Below are 20,254 nucleotides of genomic sequence, written 5' to 3' on the forward strand. Positions count from 1 at the left end.
GTGACTTCGATGACGTAAACTAGAACGCATTTTCTACATGCTACAACGGAATGACAGTTGGCTGACTTATCATTTTATTATTCATCAAGTTGCTATTGAGCAACGTGCCAGGACGCTTTTAAGAAAACGTAATGTAGAAAGTTGGTCGAAACGCTCCTGCATTGGCAATCATCGCGTCTTCATTGCGGATGAAATATCGCGAGGAGATAAAAATTCCGCAATGGACGGAGCACTCGAGTCCTCGTCACGTTATTGATTTTCCGCGTCTTGTGTCGGCTCCTCGGAGTAAATGCTGGACGCGCGTAATGATAAATTCTAACGTTTATTGTTGCCCACAGCGGGGTGCTAATTACACTAACCACGTCTCTGACTTGAAAGCACACAGAACACCTGCGTAGGTGTGGGAGAGCAACAACTTCTATGAATAAAGATGGTACACCGATAAGGGCGCGTCCGCGTGTGCGCGCGTACACAGGCGCGCGCGCACGTGTGCGCGCGCACGCGCGCGTGTATCAGGTGGCGACTGTTCGGTTCAGGAACAACGCTGCGGAGGGCAAAGGCCGGGGGGAACAGCGAAGTGCGGCGAGGGTTAAAGGAGGCTGCGGCGAAAGAGATGCCGGCGGAGAGGAAGAAACGGGAGATGTACGTGTGGTCGTTATTTTACGCGCGTGTATGCGTAAAATGAGTATACGCGGCGTGTCCGCGCGTGAGCGAACGTGTGGCTGCGAGCGTGTATCGCCTTACCTTCGGGCGCGCGCGCCAGGGAGGGACGGTTACCCGGGGAAAAAGGGGATGCAAAGGAAGATGCGCGATGTCAACGTGACTGTGAAATCGCAGGTGCCGTTCCGGATTTTTCAGATCCGCGGAGGCGTCGCGTCCATTTAAATGCCGTCGCGTGGAATTGACACGGTCTATGGGCGCCTGCCCATCTATCGTTTGACGCTGACACGTGCAACGCGTTTCGCGATTGAGAAACGGGGGCTATCGATTGCCGTATATTTACCGTCACGTTCACACTTCTATTTATCACGTCCAAGCGGATGTTAATTCTTTTAGTAAATAAATTTGTTTCAATAAATAAATTTCTCAGAAAATCCAACTTTTTTCCAAGCATGTGAGCTACCATCCAGTTCTGCATAGAAGAATTGTATTTTATTTTTTATCAAAGCGCGAAGAAAATATACGAGGACTATATTAAGTTAATTTTATTTTAAGTAAAAATATTTTTGACACAATTTGAGTAGATTCTGGAATTTAAAACCGGTAAAAGGGAAGATATTGAGTGTAAGGGAATAACTAAAATGAAATAAATGGAAAAAGGTGGATGCGGCTAGAATAATTTGGTAGTTATGAACGGTACGGCAACATTGAACGATTTATATTCTTCAGTAATATTCTCCTTTGAGAAAAACAGACTTCCTCTCGCTGTTAAGAAATTTCTTAAAAGAAAGCATCGTCCGTCTGCTTTAACGCTCCCGTTACATGCTATATTCGCCTATTTTATTATAGATACTACTTTTAGCAAAATTGAAGAATGCCGGATAGAGGCGGCAGCTAGCAAATTGTATCAGGTGCAGAAGATGAAATTAGATGCATCCACGGTAAATACCATGGATCATCCGCGTCAGAATTGTACTATGATAAAGAAGAAAGAACGCGTTCACAGATCGAAGCTTATTTATTATTTCGCTGGTAACTTGTATTCCCATCGTGTAGCTACGCTACTGGACTCCCTCGCACACCATCGAACCATTCCTGTTCGTATAGAACATACACCAGGTACATTTGCACAATGTATGCAGCAAGAGCGAGCAAGAGGGAGCGACAACCAGAAGGGAAAAGCCGACACCGAGCCGTTGGTGGGAGTCGAGGCGGCGGATGCAGTAGTGATGGCGGCTGCGTTGGATAACCAGCCGGAGCAGGCCAGGTCGGTGGAGCGAGGGAGACGGACGAAGCGGGTAGGAGAGAGAGCCGGAATGGAAAGACGGCCAGGTTGCCCGGCGGGGCGGCAGGGGTGAGGGGCAGGCGAAGCCGAAGAGCGGCTTGGCCTGGCGTTGCCTCGGTCGTAGCCACGAGTGGAGTGTTGAGAGAGCAACCGAGGTCCCGTTGGCCCTGGTGGTCGGCCCGCACCGGGTGAGGCGTCATGAAAGCGCGCCAGTCGACCGTGCGCACCTACAGCCGTACGAGAGCGCGCTGAAACGCGCTTCGCTAGCTGCCCTTCCTCGCGCCTCCGTTTTCGGAGCGCGGACACGTTGACACGCGGCGACCGGCGGCATTGGCGGACCGAGACGTTTCCCCAGTCCGTTGATCGGGATCGCGGGATGACAGAGGCGGCGGACGGACGTCCAGCTGGATCGGCGGCCGCGCCGATGAACGAGATCGCGCGTTTCAGGGATGTCGCTCTCTTTCTCGAGGACTCGTGATCGGGGCGGGTGAGGAAGCGCGGTCAGTGGCCTGGTTTTTCATGATCGGACACCGCCGGGGGTGGTCGTCTCGGACGAGGGTGACTCTCCTGTGAGACTTTTCATTCGAACGTCGGTGCTGGTTCGCGGTGTTTTTATTTTGAAATCCGGCCTTCGTTCTCCTTTATGACGCGCGTGCAGCTCCTTCCCCGGTGGCTTAATGAGGGTCTAGGGAGCGGCAGAGACAATGGCTCCGGAGTAATGCTCAGGTGTGTGCTCCTTTGTTAACCAAGACGGAGCGTTTGTATTCTTAACAACTCCGGAGTCTCTCGTTTCCCATGCTTTTCGTGGACGATTCAGGAATAGCTTCGTATCGTTAACTGTGAGCGCTTCGCGCGGTGGTTCTTCTCACGCGATATCTCGCTGCGTCAACTGCGATAGAGTGACGGAAGGAAGTCTCCTCGGTAAGTGGACGCGCGATACCGCGGAACGGTCTAATTTATTCTCACCACTAATCCAGCCTTAGCTCATATCCCGTATCAAGTATCCGTCGTACAGTTGAACTCGTTTTTCACCAGCGACGTCAGAAGCGAGAGCAGGATAGAAGAGATCTACTGGCCAAATATGTACATACATTCGAGCTTGGTGTGTACATTTTTTAATTTCGCAAAGTAACGATTCCATCGTCGAGCGGCCCAATTGAATCTCATATCGCAATAAAGCTGAAACGCATATTGCGGCGACAAGCGCAAGGAAAGATCGATCGGACAGACCTTTCTCTGGACAAAGTCACGCGTTTCCGATCACCGAGCAATCTCTCGGCTATTTTCAATGTTTTGTGAAGCTTGCTTCGTTACCTCATTGTTGTCACGTTGACCGCGCCGAGGGGTGCAACCCCTGGGTTCGTTATTCCGCTCCACACTTTGGAGTACTCAAATCGCGAAGTAACGAAGGGAGGAAACTAATCCAGTCCCCCCGATGAGATCTCACTTTTTGTTCGGCGAACAGACAGATGCGATGAGAGAAATGCATTTATAAAGGAAAGGAGCGCTATAAAGTAGCGGTAAAAATAGCACAATGTGTTTTCCTTATGAGAAAGCGAAGTAAGTTTTATTACCCTCTGCCGCTGCATTAATGTATTATGTGATTTCTTTACGTCACACACACCTGACGAATAACACGGAGGGAGACATAGGTGCCTGATGAGCGAAAGAACCGGTATTCTATTTAAGATCAACATGAAGAAAGGCAGAACAAAAAGACGCGATTCGCGCGAGAGATAAAGTAGAGGCACGCCTATTATACTTTCTTTGTTAGCACAGTCGTCTACGTGTATGCCGGTCGTTGGCACACATTTTCACGTCGGATAGACGTCGGATTTGCGTCAGAATGCAAAAAGCGGCCGTGATAAAGCGATGAAAATTATATTACACGTCTGTATCAATTAAGCCTCAGTTTTCTAAAGTAACTTTATACGCGTCGCGCAGTATAATTAAATTGGACGCAAGAAGCATCTCGGAGACATTTGAGAGAAGAACAAAACCGAATGCGCGAGACCAAATCGAATCCGGCGCGAAGGCTGTGCGACTTGTCGAAGCGGAATTTAATGGGAAACGAACGCTAAGACACAGGGAAACGAATCATTGAATGTGTCTTTTTCATTCTGGGAAATTTACATAACTCCGGTGCACCTGACACAGCGGATGCGCCAGGCCCGAGGAGAGGGAGAGCCTGAGAACCGAGAGCGGCGACGTGCGAGGGCCCGCGCATTAACCGAGTCATCGTTTCCTGGTATTTTGGGCTCGTGATAACGCACAGCTTCAGTCAACCAGAAGGCTCGGCGACACGCGGCTCGCCGACTGATATGGCAGCGGCCGACGTTCCTGCCACCGCGGACCCTCGGCACCCCCGCGATCGTCGCCGTCACTACCTCCGGTACCGGCGTGGCTGTCAAACGACCGAACAGGTGTTACCGCGAGGCGCCCGGAGTGGGACACGCGATTTCTTGTGATACCACACGCACGACGCGCGGCGACTCGAAGGAGCGAGTCCTAGTGCCGTCGATCGATCGCTGTGACACGCACATTCCTCGCGCATTCCTCGTTACTTAACTGGACGCCGAAGGTGTCTTCGTGGGTGTCATTCCGTGAGGTGTCAGTGAGTGTCTGGGTGAAGGGTGGAACCAAGAGCTGATCGCTCCAAGAGTCGGGTGGTCTCGGCGGTTTCGTAGATTTCGTATACCCCACGAGGATGACGGGCCGTAAAGTCTTCTGTCCGCAACCGGTGTCCAAGTTCAGCGGCATCCTCCTGCTGCTGCTGATTCTTTTGGCCGAGGTGAGTTTAGCCGATAACCACATGGATCTGGGACGCGTCGATAGAGTATTGTTCCACTCAAGATACGTGGGTATATTAGCGCGAAGGACGCGCATTGGTAACATGCGTACATGTTTGTGAAATTATAATTGTACACTCGAGAACGATACACGGCTAATTCTAGATAAGCAGCATCGATTCTTTCTTCCGATGCTTTTTCGTCTGTAGTTCAAAGTTTTCGTTATTTTTAATCCCCTTATAAATGAGAAGATTGTAATTTGTAAATTGATCGGCGACTGATGTTTAACAATTGCAGCTTTAGCGTTTGGATTTTTTAATTTCAAGTACGCAACAATTACGATTATAGAGGAAAGTGCTCTATTATGAGATAGCAGGTTCTCAACGTCTAAATTCAATCGCAAATCTTTTTTTCGCAACGATTGCACGATCGAATAATCAGTTTTCCACTAAACGGATTTCACTCCAAGGGCAATGAATTCCTGGTGGAACTAACGGATGATGCCTATTTAGCAGAAACTCCGCGATCTCATATCAGGAGCTATCTCATAATAGGGGACTTTCCTCTATTACGTTCTATCATTCATCTTTGCATCAATTCATTGTAAATGCATTTCACTTTGATTCCTCTTTGGTATGAAAATGCTGGAGATCTGTCATCCTTGCGTTATTTCACTCAGCTTCTATTCTTACTATCACTTGGTCATATAGAGCGGCTAAATAACGATCTCGATCTAGGACATTCCACTCCGGAGAATGTCCTTTTACATTGAAACGTGCGTACTTGAGGCACTAAAAGCGATGACGTAGAAGCGTATTGCATAAAATACGCATTTGCAAATTTAACATGAATCCGATATACTAATGAAGCTTAACATGCTGAATAAACAACTGTATGTAAAAGTCAGCACAAATTACAAATTTCCTTTCAAATTTTTACTTCTCGACTTGTGTACGTTATATGTAAATAACAAAGTTTATAGATACGTTTGACATAACGATTGACATAACGATTTGAATTGGTAAATACAAGTGAATAAATGAACGTAAAAGATCTGCGTCAAATCGTACGATTCACTTGTACGGTGAAATCTCTGTCGAAGGAAGAGATTAGTAAATCTGTGTTCTCGGAAGTAAGCAGAGAACATTAAATATCTCATTATCGGTCAAAGAGATTATGTACTTCTGCGACAGATTGGAATCAGAGTTTGAGTTCTGGTCAGCCGATTGGTGAAGGGGAACGCGACCGACATCCAGTCTTCTTTGCTCGATCGAATCGTATCTTGACATTGCGAAACTCCGCCTGGCTTTCTCAACCGCGAATACATTGCCTCGAATGCCGATGCCTACCGACTCCTGTATCCGTCAGTATGGCGAATATCCAGCCGCATTAGTGTCGTTAAAATATATCTGTATCCACTGCGTATGCATTTTTAAACAAGAAATCCTCGGACGTAATAAGAATTTTCTCATTTTCTCTCTGGCGTTGAATTAACGTCTTCAACTCGAACGCAATGAATTTCAATATTTTATCCGTTTTTGCGCAAGCACGGCATATTCAGTCGGACACTAGCGGTAGAAGATTAAAGAGGCTTAAGCGTCTGCCGTAGATAATCGAAATGATTAGTTGTCGGGATCGTTTGCCGATGGTTAGACCGCGGATTACGAGATTTTCCTCCCTCTCGGTGAGAGAAGAGGAGAGGAGATCTACCTTCCCGGGTAATTTAAATATTTAACGCACTACGGAGTGAGGGAATTACGTAAATTAGTTTTTATTATCTTGCCCGAGAGCTAGTGATTTCGTTGTATGTACAGCACACGAAGCGATATACGTCACGGAAATGTCATTTTTCGAAACAATGCGAGGTAATTCACATGTGATGGCTGGCTACAACGCAATGCGTTTATCTTTACGTGTAAAAAATTTTTAATTCTTACAATTTTTATTAGAGATTTACGAAAACGTTTCTTGGAATGTATTACATTAAAATATATTTTATTATTTTAATAGGGAGGTCCAGGTTCAAACCATGGCTGAGGTAAATGCTTCGTGTTTTGGCTCTGATATCCTTTATTCCTTCGAATTGTGATTTCACGTCAGAGCCTTATGAATTTTATTGTTTAATATATTTTAGGTTTTCTTTACATTGCACTCTGTTATTATATTCATGAAACTTTAAGAAATAACGCACAGATCATTTCAAGATTATATATAAAGATTAGTATAATTCGGAGAAGGAGGGGGATCAGCTGGGTTACGGTTTATTGACTAAAGGAAAGTTCGGTTGGCGAAAGTACGTTGTACCTAATGAAGTTCATAATGGACAAAATGACCCGTCTAAATGTTCTGTGTAACGAAAGAAAGGCAACGCCCATTTAACGACCGTTATATGATGGTGTTCTACACGAAATCGATTTTACGTCAATTTCACTGCCATGGAACATTCTCTACTATCTACGAGAAAAATCAGAATTGATCATCGTGTCATTAATCTTGATATATTAAGTCTGTCTCACCCGTATCATCATTGGGAAAATAAGATAAGTATTTTAATTGCTGAACTAATTGGACACGAATTCTTCCCGATAAAATGAAAACTGATAAGCGTAATGACATTTTTGTCCGCTTCCTCAGTAACATATCGAGAGGTCCACGAGTCATTTATGTAATATCAAATAGCGTTGTTTTATTTGATCACAAAATGAGTCACGCAAAGTGATAAGTACCCATGAAAAACATATGATGTAATATGTAGACGACACATGTTCGCAACACAAGACCCCAGCATTGATATCATGCACGTATATGCATTTTACGAAGGAAATACTTTCCGCAGACACTCGTTAATTGAAATCGAGATTTCGTGAGTCTAGTAGTTAATCGAATTGAATCGATTCGCGATATCTATTACCTAGGGTCTATTTAATAGATCATGAAGTAAGTAGCAGTCCAATTGCCAGCGATTTTGAAATGCAGTCAATTTCGCAAAAGTATGAGAAATCTAGCTTACGTGATTTAGAGAAACTATTGATGTTACTCTTGTGGTAAAGCATTAATTAGAAATCTCACCAATCGCGAGTTTAATTAGAAATGTTATTAAGACATAAAGTTTGGAGACGCAGAACAAAATTGAATTAAATTTATAATAGGTGTCAACCCTTCCGCTGCCACTTCCGGTTCCACACGTGCTCCGCTTTCAGTTCATAAATCCGCTTTGCGTGGCGCTCTACATTATTTTTGCAACGCGGTCAAATACAGCGAATGGTCGTTTGGTTTGTATCGTCGTTCACTCATCGTTCACAAAATTTACACCCGCTCTTCCGCCGAGAGAGAGTGTTAACATTTTCTAAACTATTGGTTTTCGCTATATGCCGATGCATCGTTTCTTAACAAACTCCTTTTGCAGAGATAAATAAACTGTACAATCGTTTACGTTTTATCAAATTATTTTACAAATTGTTATATACATTTACACGACAAGGTGTGCTCTATAAATTAAAGATTATTAATAAGAGTGATTTCTTTACAGATAATAATTTGACTCGTACACTGAGAAAAATTTTTATCGGATAAACCTATTAATAGTGTTTCCGATGGTTAATGTTTCCGATTACGTTTTCCGATGAAATTTATCCGATGAAATGCAGTTACCGATGAAATTTGATTGAAAAATCGATCATATTTTTCATCGGTAATACAATTAGTTGGATATATCCGATTTGTTACGATGCAATTGGATTTTCATGTAATCGGTAATTTACATGTAATCGGACATTTTTCTCAGTGTATGATACTGTTCGATTCAATTTTTCTGTTTCTCGCGTGTTTCTGGTAGAGAAGAGTGGGTGTCGACAAAACCGTGACATTATTGGCCCAGAATTCGAGGCTCATGACCGCGCTATATTAAACTCTTACCACGGAGACCCTGTTCGCCGAATGTCTCGCAAATAGCCGGCGTCGTCATTTTTAAGTCGAGCGTTACGCTACATGTGCGATAAGTTACGTTGACACGCGAGCACATCGTCTGGTTAGTCCGTCGTAAACAAAAAATCGTCTCCCGTAGTTTCCTCGCGATTAAAAATTCTCATCGACATATGATGAAGATCAGTTTTATCCGAGTTCTATTTCAAACTTCGAATGAATATGCAGTGTTATCGGATATTTTCTTTGTTGAGTAGCGATTGAAATATTGCCTCGCTGAAATATCACAAGGAACGTGCGTGCTTTCTACAAAAAACCTCATGCATATCTCGATTAAATACACGTATATGCAATTACTCGGAATAAAAACAGCGCTATTCAAAATACTCGCATTAGAATTGCTTAATAGTTTACATAACGGGTTATTGGAATATTGAATAGACAATTGGGACAACGTAGTTAATAATACATCATTTATTGTCATTATTATTGCAATTGACACAACCAAGTCCAATCTGCAATTAAATGAAGATTATATCACAATGAGAAATAATTACTGAATAAAGATAAAAATCTGCAAATTCTGGTATAATCGCAAATATCCGACATATTATAGGAAAATAATAATGATTTAATCGATTCATTGAAATTTATAAGATTTATATTTCGACGACACTCGAATTAAACTGAAGATAGTAAGCCTAATATTTTCTTTATTCCGTCACGGTTGCGACTTACCGGAAACGGCGTCTTACAAAGGCAAGGACAAGCCGCACGTGGTGCTCTGCCGAGTGTCAAACGACTTCGGTTCATCCGGATGTGCTGACTACATCCTGGACTAGCCTGGGAAGATACGGCTGAACGTATTACGAAAATAGAGCAGACGGTAGAAATAAATCATCGTTCACTCGTCTAAGCCATATCCGAGGTCTTTGATTGCGTCTGGCTGTCGTGAATGGCATGTACTTTCTAAAAAGTCAATCAGTGGTTTATCACTGAAAACAGTGAATATTCACTGATGCACAGTTATAAGTGTAGCACTGAATAATTCAGTGTTACACTTATAGCAGTTTTCTGTGATAATGCACTGATTGACTTTCAGATAGTAAGAACTGAAGTCGAAGCGGTCCACGAACAAAAATAGGATTTATTTGACGAATTTAAACTGGCTAAGTGGTTTGACTCATTCCAACGTTTCAACCATCCGGTTTGTGGTCTTTTTCAAAGAAAAATATATGCTAATTAGTCCAATTATGAGAAAAGTTGTTATCCGTATCTGGATATCGTTCGGGGAAATAGAATTATTGACATACACGAATACTCGGATGCGCGATATATTTTGTATTATACGCGATAATACAAAAATATTAGAGACGATAACAGATTGATAGAACTCAATTCTTATTGGATGGAAACAGAACGGACTTTCTCCAACTTTCTTCGTAATTGAGTTAAAAGCTGAAAGCTCCCGATTCAATCTAATTAGATAAAAGTGTGTAATCAGAAAGTAAACATTTAATATTTACATATTTCAATCTTTTATTCGACATAAAAGATTTTATTTTTTCTAATCGGCAGATTTCACGTTCTTCCTATCTTTATTGTAAATCTTAAGAAAACGAAGAACATGAGTTTTTCTTTTACACGTTTCTTATATTACTTATCACAAGATAAAGTATTAAAATCAACAATGTTAAAATAAGATTTCTTTCATCATTCGACTTGGCTCTATCGTCACTTCGATCTTCCTGGTTCTCATTCTTAGGAATTGTTTACGTAAGTGAACACTCCGATATTTTCTTAAATATTTTCTTGGATTTAACATTGTATTGCAAGAGTCTTCCCTCCGTCTTTCTGCTTTTCTTCAAGTATCCTTTATATAATCTATCACGTGTGTATACACTGTATACTTCTTTATTGGAACGCAACTGTCATGTTAACTTCCCCTGTCTCTATTATTAAACGCTCGTGTGGATTGTGCTGTCAGAAAAGCATAAACATTGATTGTAGAAATACCTTGCAAAATTAGATTTAATAATATAAATTGTCCGCTTAATTCCACACGTCATATTTCGAATTTTCCGCGCGGCGCTCCCTTCTGTAAATAATTATTTACGTAATAATTAAATAATTTGTTTTACTTTGCCGTCAAATGCATAGATAATTAATATGTCAATTCTTAACGATCGTCCCGATGCCCCTCTCTGAAGCTTTTCACTGCAAATAAACATCCGCGATTTTACTCAACCGCTTAACCCGTTTGTTCGTTCGTTTTCGCGCGCGTCACGTAAATAAAAAACCCCGGAATAAGGGAACAAAAATACCGGCGATGGTGCACTACGCATGCGGTTCCCTCACGACGTTGGACATAAAAGAAAAGAAACAGCTCGGTGGCTTTTTTGGTGTATCCCGACCCGTCCCTCTGCCTCCTGGTCGCATCCGCGTGAACACACTTGCAGTTTCACTATCGCTTCCTCTCTTCGTTCTTTCTCATTGTTGCGCGCGTCCGTCCGAACGCATTTGGATAAATTGCACATCGCACTTTTGTAAAAACCGCGTACGCTTGACGTCATCCCGCTGTCGGTGGCGTCTCTTTCAAGGATTGCAGCGGGAACGTGGTTGTATTCTTTTTTTCAAGATCGCGTCTTAATTAAAGCGAGTTGCATCTTGTACATCCTGCTTCATCCTACGCCGTGATTCATCCTGTACACATCGATGCCCGGTAACTGCGATTTGCACAAGAAATCCTCGAGCTTGCCTTGTTGCAAAGATAAACGATGTCTATACGATAAGCAGTTAATACATGGATCTCTTATTGTTTGTTTGTGCGTACATTCGATTTTCACAATGTTCAGGAAAGTCACAGTTGCATAACTGCCGATAAGACTTCTGTAGAATGTGAGCAATATTTTATCGGTTACACGGAAAAAGAAAGCGGGCATATCTTACTGCAATCAATTTTGCCAATTATTGTATGAACAGCAAAGAAACTTATGAGCACTAATTTACTGGAAAGATACTTTTAACAAATGTGCAAAGTTATTTTATAATATTATTTTAATTCTAATTTTATCTGCAAGTCAGCCATTGTGCTGTTACAACAAAAAATACATAGAAATTTTTATTATAACTTAACGGTGAAATAAATTTAATTTGGTAGGCAAACTTGAGCTATCTAACTTTCTTAACAAAATTTTTCTTTTTTTTCCCTACTAAACAAAACGAGGTTCTGCTGTAATATCGAATAATTAGTAATGGTAACGATCTTTGGCCGCTTTCACGTCGGATATGTAGTAGCAGCAACGATTTTTCGTTGCGATAACAAAATTCCTTTCCTCCATGTCTACGATGATTGAAGAGAGTGCTTTTTCTCAGCTAATGCTTTGTATTTATATACGTTATTGCTATCGCGCCGTAAGACGTAATTTGACTCAATATCTGACAGAAATATCGAAGAAGCGTAAGCGTAAAAAATACGCTTTGCAAACATTTATTTGCAGACGTAAGAAGCTCGTACGATCGAGTTCGTTTAATTATGGCGTTGATTAGAATGGATTAAAATGGTTTTACATCAGCGCACAAACACTGTTACGTTTCCCCGGTGTTTCTAGAATCCAATTTCGCTGATTATAATTCCTACTAAAACATGTAGCAAAATACATAGCGCGCAAGTTAAATCATTGTACTTGCGGGTGCGATTAACAAATAATCCATGGAGCTTCGGCACGACCGCATACGTACATACATTTCTGCAGATGTAAATATGTACTCGCATTAAAGGCAAATCTGTTAATCATCAAAAGTTAGAGCCACTTGTTGAAAAGCACAACAGTTCCCTCGTGTATTGTTGGATTTTCGTGTCCAACTTACATCATTATTCATTAAAAAAGTCTCATTCGAGATACAAAGGAGCTGATTTTTTAGAAATTGTAGCCACAGGCCGTGACCTTTATAAATTCGCAGACACATTTATTCAAAGCAGACGTCCGGATGTAAAAATGGAAATCGCGATACTGCGTCTGAGAAACGTTCATTTATCATGGGAATCATTAAATCCCCGGATGTGTTAATTACTTTTAATTTATTATTCAACGTGTACAGTTTGCTGATAGATCGGCGATAATCGCTTCTGAACAACCTTACAGTCCAAATTGCAGTTTATCACAAATGTGCATTAACGGTAGGTACTTAATATTGAATACTATTGCCACTTTAAATTGTTTAGTAGTCTCAACAAATCATTCCTCGCATATTAACAATGAGATCTTAGATAATCTTATATTATTTTACATAACAAACGGATTCATTAAAAATAAGTTAATTACCACTCATGAGTGTACAATTTTACGACTCGTTTCCACTGAAAAGTTAAATGCCAAACTTTTGTGCCGCTCGCCCGCTCCAAGAATAGTATAATCGCGCACACGGTGACGCAAGCCTTAATTACGCAAAGTCAAAAGTTGCGCGGCACATAAATGCGTCACGAATTGCCGAGGAACAAGCACGCATTTTACGTCCAAATGAGTTTGCAACGGTCAAGCTACAGCGAAGTGTATTCCTTTCTTGATTAAAGGCATTGAAGTCCTATCTCAGCAAATATTGCCGGCGTCGCTCGCTCTTCGCAAAATATAACGTATTATATTATTGCATGCAATCAAAAAGATTCAGAGCATTTTCGAATGTTTTTACAACGCCCTTGAAATATTTTTATTACCTTCATGTAACTTTACTTAAACATTTAAGCTTCTTATTTTACACAATTACAATGGTTGTCCTCGAAATGAATACATATATGTACATTGTATATTTGGTAACTTTTTTAACGTTACCGAAATTCATTATAATAAAAAATTGCTAATATGCAGTTTCCAAATCATGCCGAGTTTAATAAATTCTTTAGAAAGGAGCGCACAATAGTATACATTTTTGTAGAAGACTTGCTGAACAACGCTAACTGGCAAATATAGGGAAGTCCAGGTTCAACCCCGGCTGAGGTGATATTTTTCGCAATAAATTTCTTTAATTAGAATTTGCCAGTTAGGCAATCGTTTGGCAATTTTTCCACATTGGTTACTCATGTACTGGCGTCAAATAACTCTTTACGGTGTACATTTTTGTTTCGCAAATCGAGTCGATCATGCTGGCGCAAAAATCTGATGGGATATTATCACTCTGTGTGAGATATTGCACTCTCTAGAACTTTCGATACGTAGGTAGAGGCACCCAAGCCTGGCGAGCGACCTAACGATCACCTACAACGTCTGTATCTCGAGTTACGCAATCATCAATCACCTCGCGCGCAGGTATATGCTTTTTCGCAGTGATTCGCCGCGGCCGCGCAAAGACTCGAATTACCGCCGAGGAGCCGCGGGCATTTGGTAAACAGGAAGCGAGATCGTTAAGTGCACGCGGATCTTATCTAGACTTATCCTACAGTGTGCTTGCGAATGCGCGCCGTCAGGTGCGCGTCGGATTGTTACTATGAAACATATCGGATCGGGACGAAAATGGAATTTACGCAAATACCACGATATTGCCAGAACGCATCTTCGATGCTATCATATCTTTTTTTTTTGCTTTCCTAGCAACCACCGAGAGAATCGCAGCTATGAATAAATTTAAGCGGCTCGAGGTGAATCTTCGCCAGAGGCTGATTTACCAGATACATAAATGCAACTCCTTCGTTATGTAACTGATGGATTCGACGAATCGCGATAGTTTTTTGGCAGATTGTCGCCTCGTGTAAATTGCTTTTTTACTTTACGACGACTGTAGTTGAAGTTACTCTCGGAATCTATTAATTGGTGCTCGCAGATAAGCTTCAGGCTGTAAAGTCCTTCGGTGGAAGGAAATTCTAATATTTCTAACAATGTCAGCTATTACGGGGAGACAAAACACTTCTGCGTTCGCTGGCGATTAATAATAAGTGTTTTCTCCAGTTACTGTGTATCCCTGTTGTCGATGACAACCTTAAGAATCAAAGTAAAAGTACATTTCACACGCAAACAACGACGCGTTTGCATAACACTTATATACATGTATAAGAGCGCGATGCGATTAGCATACCATTCACCTGATGCATCGCGGCTCATTTTCAATATCTATAATTGCAAACGCGTGTCCAGCAGTTTCTTGCTGACAAACAATTGCAAGTGAAAATTATTCTAGGATGCCGAACATATTACCGTGAGATACGCAGAAATTACACGTATATAATGTTTTGCTATTTTCATTAAATTTTGAGAGAAAACGTATTTAATCAACAAATTAAATGTATTTGGTAATTAAGGTAGTTATTTCGTGAAATCATTTATGTGAGAATTGTTTAAAATTTTTACAGTTTATTCTTTACATCAATACATGCAAAATAAGATCAATTAAATAAAAATTGACCGTCTCAAAGTTCTAAAAAAGAAAGTTAAAGTTTGCTATGTTACACGAAATATTACGTGTAAAACACATTAAAAATATTATTGCACGTAACAATATAATTCGTTGTAATATTATTAGTATTAAAATATAAATATTTGCGTTTGCAAACGCAAATGATGGCACGTTTTATTTTAAGCTTAACGGTGAGTGAGATTCGTAAGAGAAACAAATATGTTATAAAGTAAAATGGAACGAATAACTGGAAAAAAATAAAAATCTGACCGTTCCGTTTCAACAATAAACACAGTTAAAACTGAAAAATTGGAAGAATTATATTTCATATTATGTATTATCGCGAAACAACTACCTTAACAAAACACGGACGAGTATGTTGAACAATGGCGAATATTTTTCTTTTTAACGCGGAAGAAACGTTTTCACAACCGGTCTCACATCTTTTAGTTTGTACCTACAAAAAATGTCAAAGTGATCTGCCAAGCAATTAATGTGGCGTTACATTACACTCGATATGACACGCCGCACTTATCGTTTCGTCGGAGGAAAAAAATTGGCCGAACATATTACCGTGAGATACGCCGTTTGTTTTCAGTATGTACGTGCCGATTGGACGATTATTATTTCGCCGTTGTTTTCCAGAGGCGCATTTTCCGCCGCGCTCATCGACTGGCTGCGGATTCGAACGTAATTTTTATCATTTTACAAAACGATGTTTTTTCGTTGTCACGCGTACGCAGGGAAAAGTAATACTGAAAACGGATTATACCGAGTTACAGCTAAACACAAGTGACGTTATCGCTGCTCGGAAATGTTGCAAGCGTCTGGTTGATAAGAACTTTTCGTCGACGTTCGTCGACGGTCACCGTCTGACCGTTTCGCGATTGGGAATTAGTTTCAAATTTACAATAAAAGATATCCGGAGACCGTAAATAGCGCGTGCACTAAAAATATAATTCTATTCTCCGACGGAGATAAGAAACGTCAGGCCCGTCGATTCGCTATGTCGTTCACGCTGCGGAAATGCGAAATGACTGGGGCGAACGAGAGATTTTAACGCCGCGCATTGCGACCGGGACGGGATTTCTGTTGAACAGCCCTGTCGCGTTTCCGATTTGCGCTCGCAGGCGGACCTCGACAACACGTCAGTGGGAAATTATCGTAATGATTCCGTTCCCAATTACGCGGTAATTGCATTACGGTCATTACCGACCGTTTTTTCTTCCTGCTGCGTCCCAAACGGCTGTTTCAGTGCCACGCTTCGTCAATGACGCGGACAATGTAACAGGATGATCACGCGACGCATGTTACATGCTGTAAAAGTTACATAATCCAGAGAGAGAGAGAGAGAGAGAGAGAGCCGGATCGAAGCGTGAATGCAACGTCCGGCTATAAATTTACAGCTTTACTTGTTTGCGTGCTGGCACAAGAAATACCGCGCTTGTTCGCCGACGAAACACGGGAATGTGGGTCGATTTGTGGTCGATCAAATGTAGACGTACAATACGCATCCGCGAGCAATTTAGCTCCGGCAGAGCGAATACAACGGAATTATCCGCGGTACGTTCTAAAATGTCGCATCACACCCGCCGGAATATGTTGTAGCGCTCGAAATTTTCCGGGCGGCCGAACAATTTGAATAATTCAGACCTCTCGCGCGGATTTCGGAAATTGTGTGGATCTCTCGGGGCGATCGATAGAATATTGTAACGCTCGACAAAAATTCGACTCTGCGAATAATCGACTCGAATAGTAAAGTAAATCTAGATTTATTGTAAGAGGAAACAAGTTATTTGCAACGAGTATTCAAATTTTCCCCGGCGTCTGATTTATTCGAATCTCTGGACATTGAAAATCGAAGAATCAAAATCGATCGTTGGTTTTTTTTGTACGAACACGAACGTTTACGCTTCAAAGTGTTCTTATAGCAATTTAAAAAAAATAAAACTTGCCTTAAACCTCTTATTAAAATTTTAATACTAGACACATGCATACCTGGTAATATTTAGAAATGTGTAAATCCGTTTTGACAAATGATGATCGATTAGCGGCGCGGAGAGCCTGTCACGCGAGACTTGCGTGACGTCAGTACAGCGATTATCTAAGAGCAACATGCATTTCATTATTACGCGCCGATTTATCTCGCCGTTATTATTTAGTTGTCCGGCCATTAGCAAATTAAAGTACTCCCGTTTAATTAATCATGCTCTATTAATTATCGCAAAGCGCGGCTTGCGCCATTTACATCACGGTTCCCCGAATGGTGAACATTATAAATAACGTTTGCAGTAGCTCTTTCCAGCCTGACGCATCGCAAATACCCACACCATATTTTTGTGACATAAATATTATCGCGAAGCAGATAACCGAAAGCAGTTGGACTCCATTCCGCGGAGCTTAAAAAGATATAGGCGTATAATTGTTTAAAAATAGACGTGAGGACACTGAGTGGCGATTAAAAGGGAAGAAAGGGAAGGCCACCGTGCACAAATCGAACAAGGTCGTGCAACAGGTTTTGCAAGGGGTAAAAATGGCGAAGCACGCGAGCTACTTAGAATCTCCCGAGCGCACATTCGAAACGATTGCCTTTCTTTGGTCTCTTTGTGCGAATAAAACGATCGGCGCCGGATTTACGATACACTGCATATTTTTCTGAGTGCGCCCGTAACAAGAGCGTAGAGGGACAAGACGATAGCGCGTATCTTATATTTATATGTTTTGTAAAATTAGCGCAAACGAGAAGATACATTTTATACGCGCGAAATATCTGTCGCTGTCGTTATTTTGTGGTTCATATAAGACGGCCTCATTTTTAAAGCCGCTGTAAGGACGGCCTCGGGGACGTTTATTTCGTTCCCAACGTTGTTTGCCTACGTTTGAGCTTGGAATTTTTCCCGAGACTCGTCGGCTCGTCCGCTGGTATTCTATGCACGATCACGTTCTCACTTATTTACGGATTCGGAGCCCGTATGTGAACCAGAATGCGTTCACACATTCGTACCTTTTGATACCTTCCTAGCGACCGTGACTGAAACAACGGAAATATCGGATTTCTGTCGCTTTACATCGACTCATGCCGTTCGTAGCTAATACGTGAAATGGCACAAAATGGGATTTCGAACGAGAATTTATCTCGCTTCGTAGTCTCGAGAGGAAATAAAGCAGAGCCGAGGGCGTTTACCTCTTACCTTTGAATTTCAAGTAGTTGGCCAACATTTTTATTAGTAGCTCCATAAATACTTCACACTAATAGAAACTTTACGAGAGAAGAGGAAATGACGATACCGACAAAGATAATGCGCGATACGAATGTGGTAGAGGAGGCAGTCAGTTAATTCCGATGTCGACATAATGCACCGGATGGCGAGTAATCATGATCCATCACGCTTGCTATACTTATTTTATTGAAATCGATATTATCTTGTATGACCTCTTGAACGACTCGTTTAAAAAGTTATATCATATACTTCCGAAGGAACATTTTAACATGTAAGAAAAGGCAGCTGCTCTTCCGACCATTCAGACGTTACGCATAACAAAGACACATTTTCTAAGAGGACCTTTCAAAGGAACTCAATCTCATCATAGATAGACAGATTTTATCTGTCTGAACCGTTCGAAGTCAACTTGAAGAAAAAAAGAAACTGTAGCTCGTTTAATATTCTAATAACAACAGAATACCAAGGGAGATAAGGATGACGGACAGCTACAAAGTGTCACGGACGCCGATGGGGTGTCACGGACACGAAAATCGCCCGCAAGGTCGGGAATACACTAAAGCGTTTGACATCGGTCAGCCGGAAGTGACGCGCGTGCTAGACCTTAAACATAGCGATGGAGAGCCGTGTATACTTGACGGAAAGTCACTGGGTGCTACTTTCTACTTTCAAAATCTTGCCTGGAAGCGATAAGCCGTCGTCGCTACCTGAGTCAAACATTTCAGTAAAATGCACTAGGAAAGAATTAAATTGCTTTTAAAACTGGACGCGGCTGTGCAGAAGGAAATGTCGGGGTAATTTCGAATATACTGAAGCGACGATACGGCTGCTGTACGCGGAGAGAATTTTTTCCTAAAATTTATCCTGTGGAAACCATGTTGTTCCACGATTACATAACTTTCAGGATAAATTTTAACAGAAAATCCTCTCCGTGCAGTCTAAACTTTCGAAACATTATTTCAAAACCGAATGTGGCTGTGCAGGAAGAAATATCGAGGCGTTTTTGAAGCGATGTATGTACACGATATGGATAATATTTCAGAATGCAGTGTTTTATTTCCACGATTTAATTAAAACCGCGCGTAAATGCAGACGGTTCATCCAACATTGTTTGAGAATTTCGTGGCAAACAGATGTCTATAACGGAATAAGTCGTTCCAGGCATGGTTTACATTGCGAAATTGCGTGTCATATAACAGTAATTTAATCATAATACAATTATATTTGCAAGGTTTTTCCTCGAGCGCGCAATTTGGTACTCGTTTATTATTCATATAAATTTTAAGAGAATCGAGGTAAATACATTTTTTAAATGCCAACAACGATTTCTCCTCTCTCTCTCTCTCCAAATGCAAAGCGTGTATTTCCGCAGAAAAATTTAAACATCACTTCGTGCCACGACGGGTTCGCTAAATCTCCGATTGCTAAATTTTTTCCTCGCTTTTTGTAAAATGCACCGCGTAATTCACCACGTTGTCGGCGTGCCGCGTTTAATCATCACGCGTGGCAAATATCTTCAATCGCGAGGTGAATTTATTCCCTCCGGAGCATGGGGCAAACGAAATTCTCGCGTGCCTCAGCCGCGTATTTCCCGATTATCTCTGCCAAGCCGGCGTGCTATTCGTGCCTTCTTTGTACAATTAGGAGTTTTTGTCGTCCGTGCGACGTCAGGCACGAGGGATAGGCTGCCTGTGGGGGGGTACGATTGAGAGAAACGGAGGGAAGGTGGGAAAAGAGAGGTTGGCCATAGAGGGAGATAGAGCCGGGATCGATATGCACCTCACTGTCGCGAACTGTTGTAGGAAGGGCCGTTTCGTCACTTCGGACCCGAATTGATGTTAAAAGATTCATCGTAATGTTATCAACAGTCCGAGCTAAACGACGTTGGCTTTTGAGCCATTCGTATATTGATTTATTAGTTAGATCTCCAATTATGTCAAACTTATTGAGGGACCAAATAATTTATAAGCTTCCTCTCTCGTGTCCCGAATAAT

General features: G+C 41.7%; 1 protein-coding gene across 5 annotated transcripts in view; it reads left to right on the plus strand.

Moving 5' to 3' along the window:
• The first annotated feature begins 2,013 nt into the window (after positions 1–2,013).
• Positions 2,014–20,254, plus strand: part of LOC105563596 (tyrosine-protein phosphatase 10D) — a 35,683-nt gene continuing 17,442 nt past the window's right edge. For all 5 annotated transcript variants that reach the window (XM_012015303.1, XM_012015306.1, XM_012015305.1 and 2 more), the window contains exon 1: positions 2,014–4,736. In XM_012015303.1, coding sequence (XP_011870693.1) covers positions 4,653–4,736 — 84 coding nt within the window. In that variant the 5' untranslated portion in view covers positions 2,014–4,652. The remainder of the gene's footprint in view (positions 4,737–20,254) is intronic.

Source organism: Vollenhovia emeryi, unplaced genomic scaffold (genome assembly GCF_000949405.1).
Source record: "Vollenhovia emeryi isolate VEMERY1.0 unplaced genomic scaffold, V.emery_V1.0 DF939174.1, whole genome shotgun sequence".
Lineage (NCBI taxonomy): Eukaryota > Metazoa > Arthropoda > Insecta > Hymenoptera > Formicidae > Vollenhovia > Vollenhovia emeryi.